We start from the raw sequence: 24400 nt of genomic DNA on the forward strand, positions 1-24400 counted from the left end.
ATATATATATATATATATATATATATAATTTTCTTAAACCCTACGACCATCTGCGAAGAAATACAGTTTCTGTAAAAAATCCATAACCATTTATAATCAGTCGTGTTAAAATACTCTAGTAGTTTACAAATTAGCCTAACAAGCAAAAGATCCCCAGCTTATGCTTGGGGGGAAATAGGATTGTTTCAGGAAAGGTGAACAGGTGAGACACCGAAAGATGCAAGAAATAGTGTTTAAAAAAAAACATGAAATCTTGACAAAGAATGTGCGATTCCCGTCACATCCTCCTAGCTGTTTGTTGATGTGACTTGTTGCTTTTCCATCCATCCATTTTCAGCTGCTGTGATGCTGGTCCACCTGAGCACCAGTCTAAGCAGAGGCACCCAGACCTCCCTCTCCTTTGCCACCACCACTGGTGGGCGGGGTGACACCGAGGTGCGCCCAGGGCCTAAGAGGTACCCAGGTGATATCCTAATTAGTTGCCCGAACCACCTCAACTGAAATGTTCTACTCTGAGCTCCTTTCCCTATCCACATGACCAACCACCACTATCCCATTTCCACCGCGATCTCATTCTTTTGGTCACTACCCAGAGCTTATGATGATATAGGTGAGGGTAGGAACGCACATCATCTAGAAAATCAACTGCCTCACTCAGCTCTCTCTTCGCCACAATTGACCAGTACAGTGTCTGCATCAGTACTGATGGAAACACCAATTCATCTGTCAACCTCCTGCTCCACTTCCCTGCTGCTGTTCTAAAGTGCTTCATCTTCTGGAAATAAAACAAAACAAAGATAAATAAATAAAATCCTGGAATATTAGTTGGGAGAATGAGGGTTGGGTGGAGATTGTTTTATTTACCAATTTACAGTCTTTTTAATGTCTGTTGAAAGTTTAGCTCTTCTTTCTTAACCTTTCTTCATATTGAAAATATAAAACCATCTGCAGTCATTCTTCCTTCCACTGCAGGTCATCTTCATGTATTTAAAAAAGGCAGCAGGCAGAGCAATTTTATATTTCTCTTCCTCTCCATCAAATTCAGCTCAGTACGATTTCTGCATTTGGCATGAAAGCAAAGAGTTTCTAAAGGATGACGTTAAAAGGTCAACGTTTCAGCTACTCTTAGTCTATCTGTCTTCTTCTTTAGACAGGCAGTATTGTGACACTGTTTGTAAAGAAGCTGTCAAAACCATATGTCACGTTTTCTGTACTTCAAGAAGGTTTTCTATTCAAACCACTGGGCTTCTGCTTTTATCCTCAAGAATGATCACCTAGCATTAAAACATGACGTTAAGGGATTGTGTATAAATAGCATCGTTTGTGTTTAATGTCTTTGTGTTTTAGGCTTTTTGAACGTGAAAAGGTTAGGATTGGGGATAAGGTCAGGGTTAGGGCATCTCATGGTGTGAAATGCCAACCTCATTCAGGGCATCAAATACTGCTTTTGAGTGTTAGTAATGGCATAAATCTAGTGCATCAGGGGACCGACAGAAACCTTGTGAGGAGTTGATGCCATATCTGCAGTGTTTAATGCTATGAAAGGGTGTATTTTAACCCAAACTACACTGTCATCCCAAACCTAGCAAACTAACAAAGTTTATGGTGTTTTAGAGCCTAAACCAAAGAAAAAGTAAATTAACAAACAGGCCTCTAAGCGTCATCTTCTTCTAGCTGACGATGTGTGGCTAACACAACTGCTGTCCCCGAAGCTTCAAATTCCAATCTTCAGTGAGGCTGGTTCTCTCCTACGCATCTTATGCTCATCTTTTACCAACAGAATCTGACAGAGCATAGGTATTTGATGTCCAACCCATTGGATAATCAACTGTGATTCTTCATGTCATAAAATTGCACGAAAATAACCTAAATTCAGACTTGTTAAACAAAAAGGCAGCTTTATTGGCAGAAGGCCCACAACAAGTCTGTACAAAAATCCAAACAAAATCAACAAACAGTAGTTTGTTGATTTTTCTTGGATTTGGATTTCAGAATATATTCCATGCTCCAGATTACTCAAAACTCTGATGTCGGAATTTAAGAGTATTGCTTCTGGAGTCCAAGTTAGCTCGTTCCAGATAAAGTGACGAAAAAGTTTTTTGCGCTTAAAAACATCACTGGATAGAGCGTGGTCAGTATGGCTTATGTAGTGAGTCACAAATACACAACAGTGACAGCATAGATAGATATAGAAAGTTTCACAAATTTGCTATTGTTTACATCCAGGGCCGCCATCTTGGATGTGCGCCATCATGAGTGTGCATGCATCAACAATGCATGCAGCCTGTTACAGTTGCTCCTGCTTTCCTCTTTACTTTAACTTTTTCTTACTTATTTTTTGTCCTTTACTTTGTTCTTAATGTTCGTCTGTTTAATAGATTTCCTTTCAATTATGTGGCTAGAGAGTTTTTGTTCTACATAATTTCCTTAGGGATTAAGTGAAGGATTCTGATTCTCTTTTCTTTCTTTTTTTTAAATGACATCAGAAACAGCAGTATGCGACATTACGTGATGGCAGAGCTTCAGTTCATCCTTTGTCTTTTTTTTTTTTTTTTTTTTTTTTTTTTTTTAATAAATAGGACAGGGGGAATGAATGAGAGAAAGAGGGGGAGAGAAAGAAAGAAAACCAAAGGGGAGAAGAGACGGTGAGAAGGGGGGGGAAGAGAGAGAAAAAAAACAAAAAAAAAAAACAAAACTCCTGGGTCACCTGTATGGAGAAAAAAACAAAAAAAAAACAAACAGAGGAGACAGCAAACAACAAAGAGCAACATAATAATAGAGAAAACAAAGCACCATCACAATAAACTAGCTAGTCATAGATATCAATATTTACTAAATAATAAACGATATTGTGCAGCACGCAAGATAGACAGCGCACAGTGTGCTTTGAGGCAGCAGCCAAGAAAGCTTTAGTCCGCGTCTGTGAATACCCATGTGTGCATACCTGTGTGGATCAGCATGCTTGCATTCCAAAGGTTTCTCCATGTAATGATCTGCTAGGGAGTGTGGGGGGGCCACAGCCCCGTCCTCCAGGGTGTGAAGCGGGTATGGAGGAGATCAAAACTCCAGACATCCAGAGGCCCCCAGAACACAAGAGACCATGGAAGACCAATTGGATTGTTAACTCTTGGTTGAGTGGGAAATCTCGGAACTCAGAAATTCCAACTTCCTAGTTATTCAGGAAAGCGAAACCTACAAAGGACGAGCAGAAGACAGGACTCTCTTTACTCACACAGACACAATGAAGGCCAATCAGGGAAATGAGACATGGGAGCACACAACAGACACAATCCAAGAGGAGAAAGTAAAACTGAATACAAAGCACACGAGCCAAATTAGTACCAAAACAAAACAGGAAATAACTAATGCAAAGGTTAGATATATACCTACACACAGTAGCTTTACACTAAAGAAATGGAAATTCAAAAACTCAAATCATTAACATAAGTCAGAGAGAAACACTCTAAATAATCACAAAAATACCACAGCCCCAAGACCATGACACCATAACAGAATTAAGTGTTCTCATAGAATAATCCATGATATCAGTTGGGTAAAATAGTATTTCATACTTGTAATGCTCTGGTTTGTCAAAATGTTGCAATTAATTGTACTTATTATACAAACAAAACAGCCCAGGCCACCTACACAGACAGTCATACTAATAATATAAAATATCTCACATTTTAGGTTAGATTTTTTTAAAGGCCTTTAAATTTTGTATGAAGAGCATTAAAACGTAACAACGAAAAAAACAAAAACAAAGCCTTCTCTCTTCAGGGAGACCATTATCCCAGCCCATTTCAATGAATAATGGTACTTACACTTAACTATGCATTTACAGATCATTGACATGATTACAATCAATGACAGACTGAATTTTAACAGCCAAAATGTTTCAGCAGTCTTTTTTAGCAAATTGCAGATTGTTCTGCAAAAAATGTGTGACACATCTTAACCTAACCAAATGTCAGGTTATAATGCGCTTTTATTCGCTTGTTACATTTTCAGTATAAAGAACTATTCTTTGAGAAACGTTGTGAGTATGAGCAAATATTTGTAAAGTTTATCTCTTTATAGTCATATATTTATAGCCATATGTGCAAGCAATTGTCCAAATGAGATCTTAACAATGAGATTTTCACATTTCATTGTTCGTGCATCTCCTGGCAGCCGGTTTTGAACGCTGTCTGATCTTGCTCATTAAATGGATTGCTAGAGTTGTTGTTTTGTCTATTTCCGGAACTGAGATTACCTTCACTCATGTTTGCAGATATTTGTCCTACATAGGTAAAACATCACAGCCCTGCATCTCATCAGTCTGATTCGTTGCTCCTGTGGTTAAATGTTCTGTCTGTAATTTCTGCATTTAAAATGGCAAAATCCCACAGGCAGAAAACTGAAGCAGAGAACAGATTTTTTTTTTCTTCTTTTTGAAGATTTGTGAAGTAGACACAGTGAGTGAACAGTAAAACTTTCCTATCCCCAAACTTTCTTTTGGTACCTCTGCAAAAAAAAACAAACAGCTGTTGTATAAACTGCTTATTGTGTGCAGAATTGCACTGGGTTGGAGTGTATCCCGGCTACCAGCATGGAGCATGGGCAGGAGGGAAGGTAAACTCAGTAGGTCGCCAGTCTTTGTGTTACATGCCAGTTCTTGATTCAAGGAGAACCAAACTGCAGAGACAGAACTACACAGACAGGCTGAACAAACAAAAAAGGGAAACTAACTGGAAATGGTGAAAGGTAGCAGATGCAAATCTGATGGCTGCTGATTCTACCAAAGAGTAATTCAGATAAAAATAAAAGAGGACATGCAGGAAGGTCAGCAGTTGAACTGACAAAGGACAGATGGGAGCGACAGGATGTTACTGTCTGAGTGGGTGAAGGGCAGGTCGAATCAATTAGGACTGAGCACACAATCACAGGAGCTGGAAAACAAAGACTACAAAGATGCACAATGAGGGTGATAACCAAACAAAACAAGAAGTGACAGAAAAAGAAAAATCACAAGACTGGTACACACACATTCACACATTTACTCACACAGATACAGAGAAGATGTAACACCAATGGATGGACCAAGGAAAAACTAAGAGCACTGAAATGTTGTTACTGGTAATACACACAGCACAACTCTTTCACACTTAAGAAATACATTGAGAGAGTTCGTTGTCTATGCATTGTGGACATGTGTCCCTATTTCAATTTTCTACTCCAAACAAAATGATCAATGCTACTATAGTATTTATTTTAATCCTGAACAAACATTTGCAGTACAAAACAAAGGACTGTGCTGAAAAACTAAATGCTCAAGCATATGCATCAGCTTCTTACACAAAGCACGGTGATGAAGGATTTTGTTGTTGAGCTTGATCGATGTGAAGGTAAAGTGTGAAAAGAATGAAAATAATTACAGCATGTACGGCTTGTTGCAGTGTTCAAATGACATTAAAATATTGTATTTAGAAAACTGAAAATATGAGAGTCTTTCCTTTCTTGGTATTGATAAAAAAAAATTACGACTTTTTGGTAGCAAAAAGTGGTCGATTGGTTTTAAAAGACTAAAAGTGATAAAGAATCTACTGAAGCAGAGTGGTCCTTTACCTCAAATCATCTCTACCTTCCTCTCTTTGCAGAGCACCTAAAGGTGGCACTGGAGGAGTACATGAAACGGATGCCTAAGGTTCAAATCTTGAGGACGAAGAAGAGAGAGGGGCTGATCAGAACTCGTCTTCTTGGAGCCGCTGCTGCCAAGGCAGAAGTCATCACCTTCCTGGACTCACACTGCGAAGCTAATGTCAACTGGCTGCCTCCACTGCTGGGTGAGAAACACGCTTGCACACATCCATCCAGCAATCATGAGGTGCCGATGACATATCTCCCATCCAAAAATCGGTACGAGGTCTTATACCAATATTTGCAAGCCAGATAGGGTGTTATTTCCACACCCAATAGCAATTCAGTCTGACGGCTTCCTTCAAAGTACGACATCAGACCACATTGTTGTAATAAAAATAGCAAATGCATGTGATTGTGATCACGTAGTTATGATAGAGCTGCCATGATATAGGGTTCTAAGGATAAACATTACGTTTAAAAATGAGTTCATGTATACATAAAATGTGTACATCATAAACACTGCAGTGCGTATGTAGAGTTTCAGACTCACTTAATAGTTTATCCAGGTTTGTTCCCGTTCACATTTCCAGTGACTAATATTCTGCTACCTCAGCTACTTTCTTTATGGTTGACTAAAGTAAGGTGACTACAAATGAGGCCATTCACTTTTCTGTTGGCACATTTTTTTCAACATACTGAGACTCATCTCCCACAGCAGTGCCACTGAAAAGTGAGACACCACACAGGTGCAGTTTGAGAAATAAATTCATAGTTTAATCACCAAGTTTTTGTCCGTTCTTGCTGTCTCTCGTTCACTGTTAAACTGCACTACTGGGTCCTCGCCGTGACTCAGAGCTGTGTCCACAGTTTGTAGCCTAATGATATTTTGTGTACAAGCTAACTACAGCATATATCATTATAGTAATGGTGTTTACTTTATATATCAGTTGTATCCACCAGCTTCTTGCACACTCCCAGTTCACATTGCCCTCTTGAACCATTAAAATATCAAAAATATAAGGATGAATTTCCACATTTTCTACACAGATGTATTATTATAAATTATTTTGGCCACAATAATAACATTTACTGCATTAAACAAAAAGAACATGTTTACAGACGTTCTGGTAAACAACTTAAAGCCAGTCCAGGCAACATATTAGAGTCATTCAGCATTTGAATATTGGCTGAATGTTTAAATGTAGCACTGTGATTTTCATGTAATAAACAAATAAATTAAATAAACAAAAACGTCCTGAAATTTCTGTTTTCCAAAACGTTTCACTTTCAAAAATTGCTCCAAAAATATCACTTAATTTCCAAAAGAACATTTCAACCTTTTTGACAGTTTAATTTTCAAATATTTTTAAATTACTTTACTTTCACAAATATTCAAATTTTCTTAAAAAATAACTTGTTGTTTTAAAAATGCCTCACTTTTGCAACAAAAAGGACACATCTATAAATGTCAAAATCTGACAAATGTCAATTTCCAAATTTCATCGCTCTCGGAAAAATGTATCACTCCCAAGGTCACGGAGCACAGGAATGTACAAAGTCACGTTATTGCTGCAAAATTGCTTTCACTAAGAGAGAGCCAATCATTCTCAAACACAGAAATATATGCACACACACACACATGCACTCACACTATCCCTGCTGCGAGACTGAGTGCTTCCTCTTCTGGCTGATGGACTTGCTCACTACCTCATTCTCACTTTATCAATTGCCTTTTTCCATTAAGGACCCATGTTCAACTCGGTTTCCCAGCATGGCGCCATTCCCAGTTGGAACCATTTCACAGCAAACCTTATGACCCATGTTACCTCTCTGTCAAGCTGTTTACACATCAAGCGGGAATAGGACGTGTGTCTGCCAGTGCGTAACATAAACAAGCAGCCATGTTCATTACAGCCCACTGTGGCACTTTGATTGTTGTCAGGAGTGAAAGAGTTAGGACTGGAGGCTGTGGAAAAGTGAACATACTGTAGCTGCACTGCAGGTTTGCATTAGGTGCAGCAGTATCATTACTTTGAATTGGCAATTATGAATACAAATATTGATATGATACATGCTTTTCATCTGAAAGAGGAGCGGAAACTATAAATATTTTCTGTATTTTAATAATTGTTGAATCCAAATATAAAGTTACCGTATATTGTTTGCTGTAAAAAATTCAAACTCAGGTATAAAGCTGCATTTTTAAAAACTACATCTGTGGTGGACAATTTTCCTATCCCCTTCTGGATCATCAAAGACCTTAACTTATGGAGTGCTGTTGCCAAGAATCCGTTCACAGCTGTATCCAAATGTAAATGTTATGTGGAAGTTAGTAAAAGGAAGAACACATACACTCACACTCATATGGCAGCAACTCCGTGCATTAGGCACGTAAACATGGACAAGAAGACCTGCTGAAGTTCAAACCAAGCATCAGAATGGAAAAGAAAGTTAATCTAAGTGACTTGGTGTGGTTGTTGATGTCAGACAAGCTGAGGATTCACTATTGTCTATAGAGAACATACCAGGGTATGCAGAAAAGCATCTCTATTCTATTCTGTTCAATTCAGTTTTATTTATGCAGTGCCAAATCACAACAACAAACCTTAAGGCGCTTTATATTGTAAGGTAGACCCTACAATAATACACACATCTCTGAATGCACGACGTGTCAAACCTTGAAATGGGCTACAGCAGCAGAAGACTGCACCAGGCACCCTTCCTCTAAGCCAAGAACAGGAAACAGAGTCCACAGTCCACAATGTGGACTCCACATGGGCTCACCCAAACTGGATATCAGGACTGGAAAAATATCACCTACTCTGATAAGTGACTGCACCTTACCTGAATATTGTTGCTGATTATTTTCTATCCCTTTATGAAAACATTGTACTCATCTTCTGCTGGCTCCTTCCAGCAAGATAACACACCATGTCACAAAGCTCAAATCATCTCAGATTGGTTTCTTGAACATAACAGTGTTCAAAATTCACTCTACTACTATGCTATGAAGAATTAAGATGGTTGTGAAAGCAAAGGGAGGTCCAAGGCAGTAAAGTAGCCGGTGAGTTTAGATACAAACAAAGGAGAGAAAAAGGGGATAGAGAGGTTATGACCAAAGGATGAATCTCTAAACAAAAACTAAATATTATAACACAAACAGAGGACCAAACAGAACAAGGGTTAACCAAGACTGAGTTTCATTTATTATTGTCCATATCACAACATACAGCAAATAAACACGTAACTTGTCTTATTTATTTTTTTTATTTAACTCACATTATTCAAATGGCTCTCTATGTGCATCTCACAGATCGAATTGCCCAGAACAGGAAGGCTATTGTATGTCCAATGATTGACGTCATCGACCACGACAACTTTGGCTATGACACGCAGGCAGGGGACGCCATGCGAGGGGCGTTTGACTGGGAAATGTACTACAAACGGATTCCAATCCCTCCAGAGATGCAGAGGGATGACCCCAGTGAACCCTTTGAGTGAGTAACGCAAGTTTAAAAGTAGTGCACTTTAAATCTAATCAGTGACTTAAAGCTTTCCTTCCACGGCATACCTATTTCATTTAAATATGCATTTAGATTTTGAAGGATTTTATTTAAATGACCTAAATGATGAATGATAAAATGACAGTAATTGAAGTCCACTCCTCTAAAATGCTTTATTGTGCATAATCTTCTCATTATCCAGGCTGAGCTGTTGAAAGTCTCTTTCTAATAAAGGCGTATGTCGTACTTTGTCTTGTGAGTAAAGATGATGTTGGTTTGTGAGGCTTATTTTTTCCCTACTCTGGTGTAAGTGAGTTGCCAGGATCACACAATCACTAATGGGCTGCCCAGACAGAAAGTAGACATGATACGGGGAGTGAATGTCTCTATAGAAATGATAATATTTTTAGCAGGATGCCTCCCATCACCAAATTGATACTAGTTTACTGTATTGATAAGGATGTTGATACTTCCATTAAGAAGATGACTTTTGTTTGCTTTGTTTAGAATTTTCACTTTCAAAATATTGTACTTCAAACAGTTACGTAAGATGCATTCACTCCTACTCCAGTAATGTTACTGCTGGATTTTTAAAAAGAATGGCGGAATCAGGCATATATATCGGATGTTTTTTAAAGTGGAGATCAGCTCTTATTTTTTTGTCTGCTTGAACATAAGTATTGATTACAGTAAAATATTTTTAACAAGGAATACTTTGGCCTACTAGCTGTTTGCTAAATTATGCTAGCTTAGCACAAGGCTAAGTTTATCAGATAAGCCAGTTTATGCAGAATATGAAAGTAACACAAATTATATCAAAGTTCTGTAATGCAAACTGCCCCTAACTATGAATACATTCATTTTTGTGGTGAAAAACATTTGTGTAATTTTGTATACATTTTTAACACTGTAGAATGTAAATTGATTCCACTTTTGTTTTTGCTTTAACTAAAACTGGTCCGTGTATTTAGCCATGCTGATGAACAGTCTCTCCGCCTCTAGAGGTGGCCTAACGCAGTCTTTTTATGTATTTTCTATGCTTGAGGTATCTGTGTGGGGTTCTGAGTCATCCAGTCATTGTAGTTCTAAGCACTTAATTTGAACGCAACCTGGAGCTAAAATAGAGGTTTGAATGTTAAGTAGATAGAGCTACGATGCCTGAGAACCTCCATCAGCTTGTAAAACTAAAACCTTTCACATGAGAGGTGAAAAAACATCTTCATATTCATTCATCCATCCATCATTTATCCAATTGGCTCACTTTAAATATTGACAACACTTTTTCCCTTCTGTATTTAGTAATGATGTACAGACATTTTTGTCTCTTACATTTATGTTCCCAAAATCCGTGCTCTCACACATCAGATGCTGCACTGGAAGTCAAACCCTCCCAAGAAGACACTTCACTGGTGCACTGCAGTGCTCATCTAACTATACAGAATATAGCAACAGATGAACTGAACCGTATGCTTAGTGGTTCTCTTATGTACGATCACACTGTTATAGAACAGCGCTTCACGAGTGAGAACATCTAGAGACAGGTGCCAGATGCCCATTTGTGATGTTTTTCCCTTATGAATATGTATAATCTGTGTTTTGTAGGTTTGGGACACTTTAACAACCACAGGAAACAATTTTTGAGGCTTTATGTTTTCGACTTGTCTGTCCCCTTCTCAGGAAGTCCTCAAGGGAGCTTCTGCAAGTTTGGCTCAAAGTTTCACTTGGACACAAGAATGAAGTGATTAGATGAACTAGAAGGATAACTAATAACCATTAGAATAACTCTGCTTAAATGTCAAAAAGTCAAGGTCATTGTGACCTCACAAAATACCGTTTTAGATGTTAAATGTAACATGTTACACACATGCACAGACATGCATGTAAAATGCAATTTGACTGGTTGGCATGCAGCAGCTTTTTGGTAATTCTGCTTTTATGACTGGAGCAAAACAAAAAAAATCCACTGGTTTCCCCTGCTGTATGTTGCCAATGTGTCCAAATGTGACAGTGTGAGAAAGAAAGATGTGTTTCTGAGGATAATTGTGACACGACAAAGTGCTGAGCTTTCTTAATTAAGACAGAAGCTGAAATTAGACTGGCAACTCCGTCTCAGCTCCTTTGCTTCACTTTGTCTCAGCTGTAATTAAGTCCTTACCCCCACATTTTTCCACACTGACTATGCTCATATTTACATTGATGTGGATTTAGACCAATGGTTTGGAGCAACACTTTTTTTTCAGGCAGCGTTGTGTAATTTGAGTTTTTTTTCCTTCTTGCCCTGTCGGATCAAACAGAATCTCTTAAATCTTGATTGATGTAGGCGTAAAACACTGTGTAAATAACTGTGTAAAACACCTTTTTTATTAATCCCTCTAATATAGTCAGTGTGTAGAAGACTGGTTATATATTGGGCTAAAAAGTATCATCATATCATATCATCTGTGATATGATAAATCATGAAGTCTTTGAGACTCGAGGCTGTTTAAAGGTCAAATATAAAGTAATGCAGAGAGAATCCAAACAATTTCCGCTTGACCAAACACTTAGTGTGGGAGGCTGGGTCCACGACTCAGCATTTTGAGTTTATTTTGTTTTTTTGAGTTTATTTTGTATTTCTGGTGGTTACATTGTGAAGTTCTTGTGTTATTATTCTATTTAGTGTTTAGTTAAGTTTTGGTGTAGTTATGTTTCTTCTCTGTCTCCTTGTTTATGTGTCTTTTCTGTTTTCCGTGCAGTCTGTCATGTGTCTCATGTCTGCGTGTTCCATGTTGTCAAGCTCATGTTGTCTTGTCTACGTCCCTTTCTTGTTCCTGTTTTATTGTGAAGAGTCTGGTGTTCCATGTTTAGTGCGTTTAGTCGTACTTCATCTCTGGCATTCAGGCTCATTTGTCCCCGGGTGTTTTCACTTCCCTCATTACCCTCCTGTGTATTTAAGTCCCCTGTATCCCTCTGGCTTTCTTGTGTCTTCATGCTCCTGCTCAAGTTCATGTTTGTGCTCTTGGTATGCCCCTGTTCAGATTTATGTTTATGTATTTGCCATAGTTTTCATGTTTAGCTCTAGCTTTTTCCAGTTTAGTTTAGCTTTTGGTCTTTGCCTTAGTTCACCATTGTCCAGTTGAATTCTAGGTTTTACTACCAGCCTAAATAAATGGCTCACCTTTTGTTACCCTTTTGTTTTGTCTTCCATACGTATGCTTTTGGATCCGCTCCTCAAACACATTGGCCCACCTGACTGTAACACTTGGTGAACACGGGGAGGAAAAACACCCATTTAATAGGAAGAAACCTCTGACAAAGTAAAACATGATAAAACAGCAATTTAAAAATCTAGTTGATTGTTTTTGGCCTGAAACTAACATGACAAGAGAGGGTTGACAGCATTGCAATAGACAACAAATGTCCCAGGACAAAAAAGTGATTGTGCAGGGACAGTTTCCAGGCAAAATATTCTTATGCTGATAGGTTTTTGTGATTAAAACAACAAAAGGGGAATTTAGAGACCCAAGAGGCATACCAGTGTTTTGTAGGAAGCATCAAGCATCAGGTGACCTTGATGTGCTGGCCAAAGCAGGGATGGACCGAGTAAACCACCAAGTTTTCAGTATTTCGTTTAATATTGCTGTCATTGAGAAAGTAAATTGGAAAATCTGTTAATTTTATTACACTGCACTTAGGCATTCGTTTATCATGTGTGTGCATTGTGGAGCTGTGAGTGCTAATTTAGGGTAGCGTGCCCCACAGAGGGCACAGGAAGCATAAATGTTTTCATCACGCCAAATGGTTTTTATTTTAATTTTAAAAATGAAGGACCGTAAACAAGCTGCACGAGTGTTAGAGGCAAACCCGACACAGTGTGCCCAGAGTAATTATGATGTGTTAAAGACATTAAACAGTGTTGGAGAGGAGTACAGAGATTTCTGTAATCACTGCTTATTCATTCATTTAATTATTTTCACCCTTGAAGAGGGAAAACTGCAGAAACCTGGCTGTTATCACCAAGGGACTCATATCTGTGCTCACTGCTCACGAGGTGTGAGAAGCCCTAGAGTGTTTCTCACCGCTGACAGTACAGTAGCTGCACTGTTTGCCTTTAATTGATCCTCCTCAGGGACGACTTTGGCAAGAGCAGACTACCTGCTGGCTCACTCACCTCCGATTTCCACCTGATGAAAAGCTTGTAGCTATGACAACCTGCGTGTACCCGCGAGTGTGTGTGCTGTGATATTTCTGCAGTGAAGTGGACCGCATCTCGTTTGGGGGATAGAAAGATGAGAATGATGCGCTTCAGTGTTTGATTGATTTAGTGCTGCACCATTTGGGGTCAGGTGTTGAGTGGAAAGTTGTGGGTTAAAGATCGGATCTAGTTGGTGAAGTTCTTCACAAGAAATCTGACGTACTCTTGTGTTTGTGTGCCTACCTGCTGCCCCAGTTTTTGTGCCTCAGGTGTGCAGCAGCAACAATCATGTATAGCAGCCACATAACAGCTAACAAGTCTCGCGCTTAGCAGCACAGATCTTGACACAGCAGACAGAAACCACAGTGCTATAGTGGGTTAATTGGTTTTGTACTGTGCAGAGCATCTTCATTATCTGGTGAGAAATGGGTGCCACTTGGAATACATGCACTCTGACTTACTGTCTGTATTCCTCTGAATATTCTCACTCGTTTTATTTTTGCTTCCAAAAGTCATATACCATTGAAAGCAATTACCAGCTTAGATGTTTTTTTTCTTCAAGGCCACAAAAACAGACTTTATGTGATTTTGGTCCAAGCACTGTTGGAGCTGTTTCAAAACTGTCATTTTCTCCTTATATTCTGTTAGCAGGTGGATGGTGAGCTTCGAGCCATTATACTTCTAACAGTTCCATTTCCGGTGTATAATTTGTTGACTAGGTTGCTTAGTTTTGCATTAAAAAATCTTGTGTAAATGTCAGAGTTCATGATTCCCATGAATACATACATACCAACACCACTGCAAGAAAAGCAGCTGTAGATTTTGCTCTAAGGGTGGCCTGAAGGGTGAAGGAGGGAGTCAGTCTGGTTGAAAACCTTCTCTAGACTCCACAAGAAAACTTTTAATGCCACATTCAAGCATATTAAATTTCCTTTACCTGTCCATTGTAGATTTAATTCACTATCAAGTTAGATGCTGAACTTTATTCATATTAGAAGGATGCATGTTTTCCTATACAATCAACTCTTTTTTTTCTTCCAAAGCATGTAGTTTCATTTTTTAAAAAGTGTTATTTTGTAACAGTTAAAGATGGAGCTGGTAGATTTTTGTTGGGAGTGGGTTAGGGTTAGGACAGGAATAGAAACGAGTTTATCAGAGCAAGAGCTCTGGTTGTGAACTTTGGAGACAACGTTAGTGAAGTGAAGCTGAGTTGGTCTGGACATGTGCAGAGGAGGGATAGTGGATGTAATGCATAGAGGATGTTGAATATGGACCTGCTAGGCACTGAGAAGGTTTATGGATGTATTCCTTTTCAACCTGTATGTTTTATAACCATACCTGGACTTGTAGCCAATGTTCCCTCTAAGCTGCGCACGTGCTTGCGCACTGCTGGCACGGTCTCTGCGAACAGAAAATCTGCGTTGTGCACACAAAAAAAATCTAATCTGAATTGAAATTAAGATTAAAACTTTAATAATTCTGTTTTGCGGTGTTAGTCAGTAAGTGACTGGCTGCTCATTAAAAGTAAGGAAAACCCTCGAAAGCACTCTCCACTGTGAGAACAAACAAAACCAAAAAAAACCCCCAACCCTTTCCTATTGGTTGAAAAATGTGCCATGTCGACCAATCAAAAAATGAGATGTGAGAGATTTGTGACGTTTAGCGCAAATCTTGTGTAGTTAGTGTGTAGTGTAGTCAATAGTTTTGTTGTGTGTGTCAGAACAATGAGGCGACTGCTGAATGTTACAGGTGTTACAGCAGTGATACATCTCCTGTTGTCAGGCCTGCAGGTTTCAGGCTGTTGTTCTCCTTTATCTCATAGTGGACAGAAATGATTTAATTTGTGTGGCATCAGACTTGATGCAGAACAGCTGATTGTTCTGTAAATAATTTGAAATGTTTGTTTAAAAAAAGTCTTGGCTGCATTTTTAAGTAAACAGCTGCAAAAAACTCAGTTACTTTTTTGAAGAAGTAACTATATAATTAATTGCCCAACATTGGTCATTATTTACTGTATTTTGCATTAAATAGAGCATTGACACGTGTAATACACGTCTTTTAACCATGTCATTTTACTCAACAAAGCTGCCCTAACTGACTTTAAGTACTATACTAACCTACACATTATTCATGAAACGGGTCTGAAGTAGCGCTGTATTTATATGCACTGTTGATAACATGTTTGTCATTTTGAATAAATCCACATTTCGCCTCACACAAAAGGTAGGGCTGTTAGATTTGTCTGTTTAGATGTTGTCCTTGGCAGGATTGATATTACTGTGATGCTTCTACTCTTTATGGATAAGTGAGGGGTTTTAAGTAAAAGCTGTTCACGAAATGCAACGCAAGCAGTGACTGTTTGTGTTACATTGGGTCTTTTAGGTCACCAGTGATGGCAGGTGGACTGTTTGCTGTGGATAGAAAATGGTTCTGGGAGCTGGGAGGATACGACACTGGTCTGGAGATCTGGGGAGGAGAGCAGTATGAGATCTCCTTTAAGGTAAATATGTATAGATAATATTATCCATTATATTATGTTTTTGATGTTAAATTGAGGATGTGAAGCCAGATTATATTCTTGCCTGTAACCTGTTTGTTAATGGTTCTGTATGGAGCCACTCTGCCATAGTTTTAGCCTTTCATGATTACATCAGTTCAAAAAAAAAAAATTAAATAAAAGATTGCCTGCAAATTAAAGGTGTTCCCAGACAATGTTATAATCCTTTCATTGCCCTCCGGCAAATCTATAAAATACTAAACTTTTTTTTTTTCAAAAGGACCAAGGGAGTTGTTTTTGTTCTGGCTTTGGGGGTCAAGCTGAGAGTGTATTTCTAATGTTTCCTTTTAACTCTTTTAAACACGCTTCAGCCACATCTTAACAAGCTCAGACAGCACTGAAAACACTCGTAATGCCTATTTACTTTTATGTCTACTTTAGCGTCAACGCTGTTGACAGAGGGGGGTGGTGGAGGTGGTAGGAAGATGTCCACGGGAGTGTTCTTCTCCTCTCACCAAACATTTCTGTGATCAGATTCATAGTAGAAGAAGACAGAAACACAGAAAATCCCTTTGTGTTTCTCAGAACCAGATAGAACAAATAGTTGTGCACACATTTATAACATCAGTATGTTTCTCACACCAGCTCAGTGAATCACTACACCAGTCCAGCCATTATTATTATTATTATTATTATTATTATTATTGTTATTATTGTTGTTATTATTATTATTAAAGCTTAAAGTTTGCATTATTAGAAGTATGGTCACTAGGACCGATGAATTGGTGCAAAGCACAGACTGTGGCCTATAAAAGATGTGTCCTGTGTTTGGAGGCTTTCATTTAGCTGTGTATCACTGCCAACTTGGTTGTTTTGGAAACAGAAGTAAAGTGAGCTTATTTTCATGAGCAAAAATCACTTGGAATAACTGAACATGAGATATAGAAATTAACGTATTTGGCGATTAGACTCAATTACACATGGCATAGCAGAACAAAATCCCAGCAGTTACAGGATTTACGATGGTGGTGGTGAAGATGAAGACTGAGGCTTGGGCGGAGCTCTGACTGAGGTGCTTGTGGAGATGGGTTGCATGAATGAGAGTTTGAAAGGGAGAAAGAAATGAACACACGCAGAGCCTGATTGGCTCAAGGGCAAGGAGATGATTGGACTAAAGCGGGGCGATCGTGGCTCAAGAGTTGGGAGTTCGCCTTGTAATCGAAAGGTTGCCGGTTCGAGCCCCGGCTTGGACAGTCTCGGTCGTTGTGCCCTCCTGGGATCAAAGCAGTTTTCTTTTCCTTGTTAATTGAATGTGTAAACCAATCACTGAACTGGACCTCTTGATTTTGTTCATGTTTTCATTCACATTTTTATCAATTTAATTATAAAAATATAACTAATAAAACATATAGTCTTTAGATACACTATATATTATGCTTTTGACTACATCTGCATCTGACTAAGCTTAGCACAAAAGTAAGGACATTTGTGTTTGGTTGATTAACACCAGTCTAATTATCCTTAAATGGTACCTCATTTGGAAAATTGCATTTGTGGGTTGAGAAGCAGCTTTGAATATGTGGGTTGCACCCATGAAAAACTTCAAATCAAAGATTCTATTGACTCCTGTTGGGTGTCATTTACTGGATTGGATTATTGAACTCTTAAGAAACAAGACATACTGGCAATTTACAAATGTTTTCATTTATTTATTCACTCAGTAGCATCTGGAAGAAACATTCACAGCCACAACAGCTTGGCACTTCATCCTCATGCTGGTCACAGATTGCTTTTGTCAGCATTTGTCACAAGTCCCCCAATGTTTTCGTGTGAGTTACAGATTAGAAGCACCGTTACTACAAAGAAATAATCAACCAAACACATATTTCTGTCCTTTTTGTGCTGTTTATATGCCCATAATTTTTAAAAATAACACTAAGACACTGTATAGTTTCTATGAAAGGTGAAAGCATCTACAGAATCCTCAACATTGTGTGTACCAGGCTGTAAACATGCTTTTTTTTAATCTTGATTGAGTTGGGTGTAGTACCTTGGGAGTCTGAAATGGGGAGACTTACCTGCTTTTGGAGCCAGCTGTAAATGGCCATGTCAGACAATGATTCTTTTAGCGCTTCTGTGCTGGCCTTATCTTTTAACTTAAGGTTTACTGGTTAGAATTAGATTATAGCAATGCGCTCATTTGTCAAAATTTTTGGTTTCTGACTCCAAAAAACAATGATAAGAACAACCGTCTGGGGTCTAAATTTCAAGAAACCAATGGGTGAAGTCACTGTAGGTATATAAAGTTGTGAATATAAGAGAAGGAATTTGCCCAATGCTTACCATAAATGACAACACTATACAAAATAAGAAGATGAAGAAGAGGAAAACTGATGTACGGATGTCTGGGTGGAAATAAAATCGGTTTCTGAATGACTGATTAATTCCAAAAACCAAGGTCACCTATACCTGGATACCCATGCGTCATGATGCAAAAGTATAATCCATTTTTAAAACTATAATATGATGGATTGTACTGCAGTTGAGTGTCTTTAGGTCTGAACAAAAGGTGAGGATTAGAAGCCGGGCATGTGAAACAAATGATAGGCCTAGACTAATGCCATCAATGGCCCAGGGCTGAGCCTGGTGAGAACAGCTTTTATGTTTTAATACAGTTTTCTGTCTAACTTAAGTAATCATTAAGATAATACCCTTTACCAAGGTTATTATTTTGGTCAAGATTATCACTATTAATTTTTCCTATTAGCGCATGCCTTGCTGTGCCTCTTAAGTCTACTTTATATGCTCAGATATTCAATTTGGTTTCCTTTTTATTAAGATTCCCATTAGCTGATATAGTGCAGACAGCCAGTCTCCTGAGGTGAGAAGATTAACAGGCTCTCATACTAATCCTTACAACCAAACTGCTGCTCCCACAGACAGCCGGGCCCTGCTTGCATGTGAAACACAATTACTTTACTCAGTGGTACAGTTAATCTAAAGCTCCATCCTGGTGACAGCGGTGTGGGAACACAAAGCATTTCCAGCTCACACACCAAGATAATGTCAGAACATAAAGGCCCAAAGAGCAGAAGCAATGTGACCTCACAGGGAGGGTGAGAGGGACAGTGCAGGCATAAAACCAACTGCGGAGTCTTTATATTGCTTCGGACGAGCTTCATCTATGCAAACATTTGGAGACAGAGCTGCTCTGGAGGCAGAAATAATTAAACCTCCATGGATGGAGCCAGAAAAGGGGTATTTGTTCAAAGAAAACATTTGCCAACTTCCAAATAGTTGGCAGGGTAAAACTTTTCTAAAAACATAAATTGAAAAAAAAATGTTTTTAAAAGAATGTTATTTCATATTTATGGATTTAGCGCTGGATGGACATAGACAGCTACAGACTAACTTTTCTACCCTTGCCTGTGATAAAATCATCTTATTGAAAGAATAAAAAGTACACTGGCTTTCTGGTTCTTGTTTCCACGGCAACATCATCAAATAATATGTATTTGCTCATATTATGTTTGATGTGGATTTTTCCCCTTCCTGCTTATTATAGTTTTTTTTATATTGGTCTTTGGTCAATTAAATTTACTTGTGATTTCAGAAAATCACAATAAAAGTCAACTCAAGGGATGAGATCTATAATATAGACAGAAATATAACTCATCCCTTTGGGGAAACACGTCGTGATAGATAGAAATAAAATAATAAACAGGACAAACTCAAACTTTGGAACAGAGAAAACGTACAGCTAATGGATGGAGAGTAAGAGAAAGGAAGAGATGGAGAAGTGCTCAGGATGCCCTGTAGCAATCTATAGTAGGCCTGCAAGGTAATAGTTCAGGTGACCCTGGTCCAGCCTCTAGTTGGTTGAAGAATAATGTCAAAAGCTGATGTTCTGTTTTGTCTGCTCACTGTGAGGTTTTCAGGATAAGATTGGGCAAATTTAACTTGATTCTGGTTTTGACAAGAAGCTTCTGTTGGGGAACTAGCTCTCTTTCTAGGTCTTCTTAAGACTCTTGCTGCAGTGTTTTGGATCAAGTGAAGGCATTTCAGAGTGCGTTTAGGGCAAGCAGATTACAGTTGTAACAAATGCTTGGACTAGTTTTTCAGCATTACCCTGAGACGGGATGCTCCCATTTTTATAACGCTGTGCAGGTTTTAAAAAAAAAACTAAAAAACAAAGAAGCTGTGTGAGTGAAAGGACAAATCTCAGTCAAAGACTATTCCGAGGTTCCTCAGCATGCCAAGGTAATGCCATCCAGTGTAAATCTAGTCCAGGTGTCACGCCAGACTCATAAGGCATCTCATAAAACATCCTGTTGAAAGAAAACACTGACACACACACACACACACACACACACACACACACACACACACACACACACACACACACACACACACAAAAACCACACAAGGTCAGTCCATTCAGATTGTTGTTCTAGTCCCAGAGCATTAAAATGCAATTGATGCTATTGTATACTGACTTTAGATTTAGTGCTGCGAGCATTTTGTTAGATCATTATTATTCATGCAGTGGAAGCAAAACACATGACCAGGCCACTGAAACACAGAAGAAAATCAAACTGTATGCATTCATGTTTTATTTATTCTTGGACACGAGTACAGACAGCTCAAGTTCTTGTTGCACTTTAAGTCAGTGCTGGATTTTTTTTCTTGCAGCAACATATTTTATTTATGCATTTGGAGTGAATTCAGTGGTTCTGTAGTTTCTTTTCTTGAACTGAGCTGTGAACACTCATGTGAGCAGAGAGACTCTAGCTGTACTAGAGTGACAGTGATAACAGCACAGGGTCATGAGAACTTCATGCCTGGACGATATATGAGTTTAATGTTACTTGGACCGTGAAACACATTTTCATGTGACGAGATTACACGCCTCATTAATGAAAGTCGAGCTGCTATAGAGGAACATTAACTGGCCTGATAGCGCTTTTTCTTTGTAGATTTCTAGATAGTCAGTGGTTTTGTCTTATTGTTTTAATGTCTGTAAGCTTAGTCTGCAAGTTTAATTAAAATTTGAGCCCCGAATGTGTTTAACCTCCTAGGACCTGGCGTTCACATATGTGGATATCACATTTTGGGTTATTTAGACCAAAACAATCAGTTTTGCTCTACAAGGGCCTGGTATCCACTTACGAGGACATTATGCTGCTACCGTTCTATCTAAATTTTATATGAATATCCTCATATGTAGCTCTCATTTTTCTTAGAAACAAAAATTAGGAAAAAAGAAAAATCTGGCAATTCTTTATTTTTACATTCATTGGGTCCCAATCAGCCCAAATATCAAAGAGAGATTAAAAATGCATGCCATGGAAGAGTTCGGTTCTTAGGAGGTTAAAGTTTGAACCTGACATAGAGTAGGTTTTATGTTTTGGCTTGAGCTTGACTGTTAATTCCTGCCCTTGGAAACGGCAGTTGGCAAAACAATTAAACATGTTAATGTTTAATGAACGTCTTCATAATGAAAAGCAAAATACAACTTTCAAGCCATGTGTGCCAAGGTTTATGTTAATTGCTTTCAGAACCTGAAATATTTACCTTTTGTTGCCAACCAGATTGTCAGTTTAATATTTTTAGACTGTCAGAATAATTCAAAGTATATCAATAATTCACTGGCACACATTAGTGTCTCAAAGTTAAAACCCAACACAAATAGATTCATGTCTTTATGGCGGTTCCTACGGGATAGGTATTTCATCTACTTGTATTGCAAAAGCGATATTAAAAACTGCTAGAAGAAAAAAAAAAGTGTTGCTATGCAGGTACTGCTAAAAATCTCATAGAGCAGCCCGTAGAAAATGATTCATCCATTGGAAACCAAAAATATTTTTAATGTATTTTAATCACTAAAAATCCTTGAATAATAATCAAACTTGTTTGAAGTTAAACACTAAACATTCCTTGAACATTTGGGATTCAATTACCGGCTTCTATTTTTCCTTGCCTCCTGTAAATTCACTTAAATTTTATTTGTTCGGCACCAAATCACAAGAACAGTTGCCTCAAGGCAGTTTTTTGCAAGGTAAAGACCGTACAGTAATTCAGCTGCAAACCTCAGAGTCAGACAATCCCCAATGAGCAAGCATGTGGCGACAGTGGGAAGGAAAAGCCCCCCTTTGGCAGGAAGAAATCACCAGCAGGCTCAGGGAGGGGCAGCCATCTGCTGTGACCAGTTGTGGGTGAGGGGATGTAGACAGGACAAAAAATAAAAAACTCATAATCATAAGGTGAGAGTGAGGTCACTTCAAAATCCACATTTCGAAAAATGTTTTTCCTCACATAATCTACAGTTTGTGTATGCTAGCTTATTGATTTTGGTTCTAGACCAGGCCATATGAAAAGCTGTGCAACAATAAAAACATCTGGCAGAATCTCAGATTTGCACATGGTGCTTTGATCCACCAGCAAAGGTAATTCTGTTTTTGCTCTGTTTTATTTTGATTTGCTTAAAAGTTTAGTTTTCACTTCCCCATAAGTTGCTGGCTAGGTTTAAGAAAAGATCAGCTTTTTGTTTATTACATAAACACCTTAGCAGCATTAACATTAACTTTGAAAAAATCCATTAAATAGTTCATTTAAATGTAACAGCAAGAGATTCTTTAGAAGCATCCATATGTGACATGTTGCTACTGAGACATGTCTGAGTAATACCATAACTCAGTGCCAAAGGACACTGTGCATATCTTTGAGATGCCTGTGGGTTTGATGAATTGACAGCACTTGATGACTTGGAAGGACAACTAGCTGATATTTCAGTCTTCAGCATTTGAGATGCAATCTGCTCTACGTTCCTCTATAGTTTCAATGTTATCATCTCTGCAGGGTGGGAGCCACTGAGCCACACATCTCAGGAAACTACAGAAAAAAAATTCTTTGTATCTACACATCTACATATGAACTGCTGTGTAGTAATAGGTTTACAGTTAGAGATCGGCTCAGTTCATTCAAAGGGTTTGCCGCGATCCTTCAACGATTTAAAAAACGCAAACTAATGAAATGTATGTCTGTATAACTAGAAGTGATGTATAAAACATGTTCTTTTCCTTCGCTCATGTCTAAGTTGTCAAACTTTCCCCACGTTTAGCCTGTTTAGTCTCATATTAGCAGACTTTTTTGCAGGACCAGCAGCACCAAACCACTCTTTCTCTCTGCCTCTCTCTTTGGCTGTCTTCAAACTTGTGTTGATAGTATTTACTTATGTTTCAAATGAGCTTCTCATTTCTATTCATTTAGTTTTGCTAAAACAAAACCCATTTTCCATCCTGCCTGCTGTATTTAAGTCTTTCTTTTATTTCTCGCCCCTTTCATAGCCTCCCTTTCTTCTCATGGTCTGTTTTCCTCATTGAAAGCCAAGTAAGCAAATCATCACAGTTGCCTTTGTTATTGCTGGAGGATTAAAATGAAGACACACTGTTGAATGTCTCTGTTATGTCAGATAGACAGCTAAAAAGAAGAAGAAGCAATGATGCTTTGTTTTTGCTTCAGACAACACTTCAGACAAAGGTACTTAAAAGCTATTAAAAAAGTAACAAAAATGTTGTTTTCCCATAAAACGGCAGAAGTTTTAGTAAACCAGTTGTGTTTTTTGAATACCAACAATATTCTAATAGTGTCGTAACATAAGCATTGTATCAGTGATTTGTCAGAAAGACCTTTTCTCATCTGGTCCTCCTTCTTAGGTGAAGTCAGGTCACCATCTTGGCATAATTTGTTTTTGTGCCCCCTGCCTCCTCTGCTCTGTCCTCTCATCTTTATTACATCTTCTCTCTCCTGTTGGTCTCCCAGGATTTATAAGCCTCTTCGAATCACTGTACCTTATTCCTCCTTCTGCTCAGCCATCAGTCTTCTGCTCATCTCTGTCGTCATCTCCTTCCTTCACCTTGCTTTACCTTTGTGCATCTCTTTGAATCTTAAAGAGCAAAGCTTCTAAACACCATAAAGATTCATCAGATGAAAGTATTCTTTCCCTCTCTTTGTGTCTCTGAAGCTGTGGATGTGTGGTGGTCGGATGGAGGACATCCCTTGCTCCAGGGTAGGACACATCTATAGGAAGTATGTCCCCTACAAAGTGCCTGGTGGGATCAGCTTGGCAAAGGTAATTCTTCTCACTATGTGCAGTGGATCAGTGATGGATTTTCTGCATACTATAAAAGCAAAATACACAGGCTCTAACATTATTTCTGATACATTTAAGTCATAGAGCAACAATTTATTGTATTCTATAAACTAGTAGAGAACTAGTCAATGAGATAAAAAGCCTGATCAATTAAAGAAAATCCTTTTTTCCATTCCAGGAGCTCCTTTTTTCATTTTTTAAAAGACTAATAATTCTGATTTTACTGAATTACAGTAGTATATGGTAGTATAATGCTATAATATCCTAAGGAGTACTAGAAGGAGTATTCAATCTGGATTATGGTGCATCCCATCACATGCTTGCTCACACTCACCACCCCCTACCCTTTAAAAAAATTCTTATTGTTGCCAGTAAGATTTTTAATAAGGAATGAATGATTAACTGTCAACCAGCATGCTTCAAACAAGAGTAAACATTTAGGTAAACAGATT

General features: G+C 38.4%; 1 protein-coding gene across 1 annotated transcript in view; it reads left to right on the forward strand.

Moving 5' to 3' along the window:
• LOC147320352 (polypeptide N-acetylgalactosaminyltransferase 10-like) overlaps positions 1 to 24400 on the forward strand; it is an 88856-nt gene that overhangs the window by 55441 nt on the left and 9015 nt on the right. Inside the window, exons 5-8 of the mRNA XM_086308264.1 lie at positions 5640 to 5825; positions 8936 to 9119; positions 15682 to 15799; positions 23820 to 23927. Of these exons, the coding sequence (XP_086164390.1) occupies positions 5640 to 5825; positions 8936 to 9119; positions 15682 to 15799; positions 23820 to 23927 (596 nt within the window). The remainder of the gene's footprint in view (positions 1 to 5639; positions 5826 to 8935; positions 9120 to 15681; positions 15800 to 23819; positions 23928 to 24400) is intronic.

The sequence above is a fragment of the Aulonocara sp. 'chitande type north' Nkhata Bay genome, linkage group LG10 (genome assembly GCF_057382095.1).
Source record: "Aulonocara sp. 'chitande type north' Nkhata Bay isolate Kocher_YH1m ecotype deep benthic linkage group LG10, A_spYH_male_GT1.1, whole genome shotgun sequence".
In the NCBI taxonomy this organism is placed as follows: domain Eukaryota; kingdom Metazoa; phylum Chordata; class Actinopteri; order Cichliformes; family Cichlidae; genus Aulonocara; species Aulonocara sp. 'chitande type north' Nkhata Bay.